This window comes from Drosophila takahashii, chromosome 2L (assembly GCF_030179915.1).
Source record: "Drosophila takahashii strain IR98-3 E-12201 chromosome 2L, DtakHiC1v2, whole genome shotgun sequence".
Classification (NCBI taxonomy): Eukaryota; Metazoa; Arthropoda; class Insecta; order Diptera; family Drosophilidae; genus Drosophila; species Drosophila takahashii.
The window spans coordinates 36,224,011-36,231,114 of record NC_091678.1 but is presented as its reverse complement, the minus strand read 5'-3'; the positions used below and the strand labels follow the sequence as shown (position 1 = coordinate 36,231,114).

The following is a 7,104-nucleotide window of genomic DNA, read 5'->3' as shown; positions in this document are numbered from 1 at the left end:
CATCAAAATCAAAGTGCTTGATCATTTTTAAAAAGAAGTTATGCAATAATACACTAAGCCCCCTGATGATAAATAACACACCAATTGAGTACGTGGAAACCGCCAATAATCTGGGTATCACATTCAATAGAACATTCAACTGGGATGACCACGTAAATAAAGCGATAGGCAAAACATATGGGCTAATAAGATCCTTGTCACTAGTTAAATGTTCCTTACCTGTTACTGTGCGTCTACTTATTGCGAAGTCTTGTCTAATACCCACACTCTTCTATGGTCTAGAGATCTATGCAAATTGTGATTTTGCAAGCCAACATAAACTGAAAGTAGCATACAATAGTATTGCGCGTTTTATATTTAATTTGCATAGATCCAACCATGTAACTCAATTTGCTTACAAAATATTTAACCTTAGCTTGGCAGATTATATTAAAAGCCGAACTATAATCTTTTTACACAAAGTTATATACACCAGAGAGCCATCATACCTATTTGAAAAACTACAATTCTCCAGATCTACAAGAACAAAGAATATTATATGCATCCGACACAGGTTTCTGCTCTCAAATAGACAATTTTTTGTTAATGCGATTAGAACGTGGAATGAACTTCCCAATTACATAAAAGAAACTAGGAGCGCACCTCTATTTAAGACAAAACTTCTTTCACACCTAAAAAATAGCAGCTCTAGTTTGCTATAAGCTGTATTATCCTATTTTAACATTGCGACTTTTCCCCAAAACTTCTTCCTTTGTCTTTTTTTTTAAATTCGACTTAATTATATTTGTCATTCTGTACTTTCAATAATTAATGTAAAATGTATGTCATTAGATTTAAGAACCAATATTGTTCGAATATAAAATTAATTATCCGTTGTGACTAGCGCAGTAATTTATAAGTTATGCAACTTGTAGCGTTAGGAAGCCAAAACAATAAATAATAATAATAATAATAAAAATATGTACTCCTGAAAACTCTCGTCGTTCTTTTTCTTCCTTTCTGATAGTTTGGCATGTAGATCGGCGCTTCGCATTGTGCGCTTGAACTCTCCCATTAGCACATTTTTTAGCTGGTCGAACGAATTAATGACTTCCGACTCCAGGAACAGCTTGGCCAGCTTTACCATCTTTCCTCGTGCTTGTACATATTTTTGCTGATCACTTAGTCCATACGCGTCAGCATTTTGTTCAAAATTGTTGAACCACTGTTCCACAGGAATACTCTCTCCGTCAAAGTCTGGAACAATGTTCGCGAAGTTGTCCACTGAAATTGTTGGGCTATTTCGATCTCTTTACGCAATTTCGTCTGCATTAATTTTCAGCGTAAGAAGCTGAATTATTTTCCCAAGACTTTCGTTATTCATTTCGGATAGATTTATATTTTGGCGTTCCTTTTCTCTTTGCTCAATTTTCACTTCTCGCTCGTTTGACACCAATTCTCTGTCTTCCTTTTTCTATTTCCTCTTCACTCATACTTTCGTATTCACTGTTTTCTGACGACGTTGTGACGCCTCAATTTCGCAACTTTTCGATTTAGCTGATGAGCTTGTAATCGGCGTGTCCAACGAGTTGACCGGATCGAGCCCCCAAAAGTAAGGTATTGGGCCTGGTTTATTTAATAGTACATAAGATATTTGTATGGAATAATGATAAATCAATAATAGTTGGTTACGAAACGACTTCGAAGAACGGAACTTAGTGCGACGACACTTAGAGCAACGGAATGTAATGACTCTTGACGACTTCAATTCCATTGGATTTGCGATAGACCCTCCGGTCCACACCCTCTGTGTGTTCCTTCCACTTTTCTTGCCCCAGTCTTTCTTATCTCTTTCCGATCTGGCCACACCGTCGATACCGAAGCACAGCTGACCTGGCCGATGACAGCTATTGATATCGTGAACTATGTTTTACATATATATATATAACTATACATGTGCCGGCGAAATTAAGTCGTTTTTCTGCCGCGAACTTATGTCACTTTAAAGCGTCATAAGTTCGCCATATCTAATTTTGAAACGACATAATTTCGCGCGATTTTATTCGTTTGGCAGCGACATAATTTCTCGGCTGGAGAAATTATGTCGTTTTTTCTGCGGAGGATTTATGGCGTTCTCAAACGTCTTAAGATCGCGCGAAATTATGTCGTTTAAAAACGGAGGAATTATGTCGGAGGAATTAAGTCGTTACCCCAATGGGTCGGTGTCCAGGCCTGCCACCATTTTATTTCGATAAATGAGGCTTTTCTAAGCATAAGTTGCCACTACGCCTATAGTCCATCAGCTCTGGTATTTGCGGTATCTTTAATTTAAGAAAATCACAAATTTTCTTCGTCTTTTGGGATATATCTTCAAGAGTGGTAAACCAATTTTGGTAATCTTTTCGGAATTAAATAGTTACATGTCTCTTTTATACGGTCGTTTTGGAAAATTCAATCTAACTGAACCACAAGAGAAGGTGGGCGCATTTAAAATTTTAAAGTCACAGCAAAGTTTAAAAATCTTCATTTATGAACAGCGTTTAAAAATAAAATAAAAATATTTTCTTCTACAATGCATTTTTGATCCAAAGACACCTTATGTCCCTAATTTTTAGGACACTCATCAGGTTTTTGTGTATCGTTTTGGAATTTTTAAAATTGTTTTTCTTACTTCCTTCACAGTGACAATTCACAAACAGTGCCCAAACCTGTCACTATTTTAAATATCATAATTCTAAACGATCTAAGTAGTTTTGCTTTGAGTATAAGCACATGAGCGTAGCCTACTAATCTTTGGGGGCTGAAATGCTTGAAGTGTAATCCCCCTCCAGCTTTTAGCTTACGCCCATGTATAAATATTTTTAAAGCAAGGGTCACTTGTGCTCAAAAATAGTTAGGAGTTACGTAAAATAGTGACAGGTTTGGGCACTGTTTGTGAATCGTCACTGTGAAGGAAGTAAGAAAAACAATTTTAAAAATTCCAAAACGATACACAAAAACCTGATGAGTGTCCTAAAAATTAGGGACATAAGGTGTCTTTGGATTAGACATCTGCATGAATAACAAAAAATACATATTCGAATTGACAATGTTCAAAATGAGTTGAATGAGTTGGAATGTGTAGGGAAACTGGCTTGAATAAATAAGTGTACTGACGTAAAACTCAGTCGAACCAGAAATGGTGATGGAAAACGAATCGAGTAAATGAGTACACGAACAACTCAGACGAATTTATTCGAATCCATTCGAGTTCTTACATGACGTCATAAGGGCAAAATGGAAAATTAAATTTGTTTTGAAATACTTACATAAATATTTGGTTTTTTGTCTTTTTTTAAATTACAAATCTACCTTTAGTTTTAGCTCGCCACTGAATCCAACCATGCCATTTTCATATTTAAATCCTAAGAATTCGCGGACCAAGGAGGAGAAGTATAAAATAGTGTAGTGAAGAGGCAGAAAGGAATGGTCTTCCTTCTACCGCAAATCCTAAGAATTCGCGGACCAAGGAGGAGAAGTACAAAATAGTGTAGTGAAGAGGCAGAATGGAATGGTCTTCCTTGGACCGCAACTTCTTAAGAATTTATCTAACAAACTCCAGGATGACAATACTAAGAAGTCGCGGTCCAAGGAAGACCATTCCTTTCTTTATCTGTGGCGATAGAGGCGGATCTTTTGGTTCTGGGATATGTTAATAAAACTAATTGTTTCTCCATATTTTTTTTTAATTCTCGTGGATTTTTGCATGTGTTTTGAGTTTAAACTAAGGGGAGCTTGGTAATTTCGAAAATAAGAAATCACAAAAATACTTATTTATAGACATACATATATGTATATCAAAAGAAATTTAATTTTCTATTTTGCCCTTATGACGTCATATAAGAAAATCGAATGGATTCGAATAACTCGAATGATTTCAGCCTATTCAAATATGACATTCTGTTTTTCGTTATCACTCGTTTAACTCTAGGCCTTTTCTGTCATACTCTATACGGACCAAGATGCAATCCATTCTAGTCATAGTGTGCTGAGCATTTACTCAACTCTATTCTATTCGAATGGAATCATTTCAAAGCCTGTTTGATTCCAGTCATGCAGATGTCTACTTTGGATCAAAAATGCATTGTAGAAGAAAATATTTTTATTTTATTTTTAAACGCTGTTCATAAATTAAGATTTTTAAACTTTGCTGTGACTTTAAAATTTTAAATGCGCCCACCTTCTCTTGTGGTTCAGTTAGATTGAATTTTCCAAAACGACCGTATAAAAGAGACATGTAACTATTTAATTCCGAAAAGATTACCAAAATTGGTTTACCACTCTTGAAGATATATCCCAAAAGACGAAGAAAATTTGTTATTTTCTTAAATTAAAGATACCGCAAATACCAGAGCTCATGGACTATAGGCGTAGTGGCAACTTATACTTAGAAATTTTCTAAGCATAAGTTGCCACTACGCCTAATAGAAAAGCCTCATTTATCGAAATAAAATGGTGGCAGGCCTGGACACCGACCCATGTCACATTTTGTCGGCCTGTGTTATCTTATGCTATTTATTGTAATTTTATTAGAACGCAATTTTACGACAGTTTTGCCGAGTTGAGTTCCATGTCACATTCAATCTGAACTGTAAATAGGCCATTAACTGTAAAAAAAATACATACATACATAAATATAATAAGTTTGTTCTTTACAATTTCTGAACAAATTTGCTTTTAGAACTGCCTTTTTAAAGTAGGAAAAACACGGAATACATCTTAGGACTCCTCTTTAATACAAACTGGTCTTCTTCATGATGCGCAAAAACTCCTCTTGGTTGACTTCCCCGTCATTGTCCAAATCGGCTTCGTCGATCATCTCGCGTAATTCCTCATCCGTCAGGGTTTCGCCCAGTTCGCGAGCCACCCTTTTTAGGTTCCTAAAGGAGATTTTACCTGTCTCGTCGTCATCAAAAAGACGAAAAGCTTTCAGTATCTCCTCCTTGGTGTCCTTTTCAGCCATCTTCATGGTCATAAGGTGAAGAAAGTCATTAAACACAATCCGTCCGCTGCAGTCCTTGTCGATTTCGGCAATCATTCGCTTGATCTCTTCCTTTTTTGGCTCGAAGCCCAGAGCCCTGATGGCAACCTTAAGCTCTTTGACCTCGATGTAGCCAGTGCACTCATTGTCAAATAGATCAAACGCCTCCTTAATGTCACATTTCTGCGCCTCTGACAGCTCAAATTTGGGACCAGACTTCTTACGGCCCTGTTGCGTAGCCCGTTTAGTGTTGGCAGGAACTGTCGCAATGATGGCTACGCTTGCTGAGGTGGGCTCCATTTCTGCAAATGATTTGGTAACCTTCTGTTGGCCTATATATAACAATTCAAGAAAGTTTTTATCGTTCTTATAGTGGGTCTTCGAAATATAATATGTATATAAGAAAAATCGTCGATTTACATATGTACATCCATACATACCTCGGGATGAAAATAACTGCGGGGGTTGATTTCCAGTGTGTTTTGACTTGTTTGTTAGCTATAAATAAACAGCACCAAGTCTCCTTTACATCCCAGTTACTATTGGCTACCCTAGAGGTAATACCCTGATTCCATTGACACATTTACAATACTTTACGGCTACCGTAAAGTAAATCTTCTCATAACAGTCAGTACTCACATCGACAAAAAGCGAGCTACTCATAGGAGAGAGTTATAGTCTATTTACACTGGTGTGGAGTTATGGAGTTATGGGGCTATTGACATAACCCCTTTTTTTTACATAGGATGTGTATTTTTCGGTATATTTTGTATTTTTTTCCTATCGTTGAAGGTCCATCCCTAGTCAAATAAAGAACACAAAAAACAACGATATTTGGAGTTAACCCAGTGGAAACACTTTTTTGGAGTAATTATTGGCTCACTTGATAGGTTACCCCACATTGTGTGACTAGACTATTAGAAGAAAACAGGCGCCTAACGCTTTTCGTCTGAGCCTTTTGTCAATGCGGTTCTATTACGACATGGTTCCGCTCATTCATTCAAGTTTCTTTATCAGCCTATACGATTTAAAGTATGTGCGAGCGAGGCAGACATATGTCAGCTGTAATAAGCTATTAATAAGAAAAATTGTAAAAACCGAAAACCGACGGCACCTCAAGTATGTTGTATATAATTTAAAATACCTCCATACTACCTGGACTAATAGGTCCGAAAAGCACTTAAAGTATTTTTTCATATTTTAAAATACCTCCAACGGTACTACCTGGACTAAGAGGTCAATGAGCAAAATTGAATCAAAAATATACAATTTTGGTCATTCATTAGAGCTACTGTTATACAGTTACAATTATAAAAAACAATTGTAATCAATTAGGTACTATACGCAAATAAGAACAATATATATTATACTTTATCGGCCTAATTACTTCGTCGCGAACTAAAGATACCGCTCATAATTCTGATTAGGACATTACTGCGTTTATAAATTAATATTGAATTGGCTATTTTAGAAATTAAAGCCAGACATGAGAAACATAATTATAACGGATCCCTCTTGGAAAATATTTCTGTGACACCCCCAATTATCTCAATGTCACTCACAAATTAATATTTAAAAAAAACCATTGTCCAATGAACATTGTTTAAATTGCATTTGATATAGATAAAATCGGAAATATTTACGTAAAATATAAATAGAATTTTTATGCACGATTTAGTTGAAGAGAAGTTTAAAAAAAAATTAACACCACTGAAAATTATTATTGTGTTATATTCGGGGGTATCACAGAAAACCATTCCAATTGAATTTCCCCCGAATAGCATATCTCGGTGTCACAGACGTCTTTTTTGGCGGTTTCTAAATCCCCCGTATTTTGCCGGACGTTTTGATAAAATTACCCAACTTACAAATGTTTTCCAAAAACTTTATTTAAGACAACTCTAATGAATTTTATGAACTACCTGCATACTACGATTTTTATACCTACTTCGGGTTATATTAAAAATATGCTTTATATAAAACCTCACGAAAAAATTAGCTAAAAAAATCCGTCGGCAAACCATCTACCTGACAGTGTTACCAATTAGCTAGAACTTTAAAATACCAAATTTGTACAAATTTCGGAGTTAGAAATCGAAATGTTT

The 7,104-nt window shown here is 35.8% G+C and overlaps 1 protein-coding gene across 1 annotated transcript; it reads right to left on the bottom strand.

Moving 5' to 3' along the window:
• Nucleotides 1-4,519: 4,519 nt before the first annotated feature.
• On the bottom strand, nt 4,520-5,677 carry LOC138913503 (uncharacterized). The gene is made up of 3 exons (XM_070217396.1): nt 5,639-5,677; nt 5,440-5,497; nt 4,520-5,331 (listed from the first exon to the last, which is right to left on the bottom strand). Exons 1-3 carry the CDS (start codon nt 5,660-5,662, stop codon nt 4,751-4,753), a joined length of 663 nt encoding a protein of 220 aa, XP_070073497.1. The 5' UTR covers nt 5,663-5,677; the 3' UTR covers nt 4,520-4,750.
• Between the last annotated feature and the right edge of the window lie 1,427 nt (nt 5,678-7,104).

What these genes read in the sequence shown, in the direction of transcription:
- LOC138913503 (XM_070217396.1), bottom strand. Translation starts at nt 5,662, where the DNA reads ATGAGTAGCTCGCTTTTTGTCGAT. An exon ending in GTAGCTCGCTTTTTGTCGAT is followed by an intron (nt 5,498 to 5,638) that starts GTGAGTACTGAC and finishes GTTTATTTATAG; the next exon opens with CTAACAAACAAGTCAAAACA. An exon ending in GCAGTTATTTTCATCCCGAG is followed by an intron (nt 5,332 to 5,439) that starts GTATGTATGGAT and finishes TGTTATATATAG; the next exon opens with GCCAACAGAAGGTTACCAAA.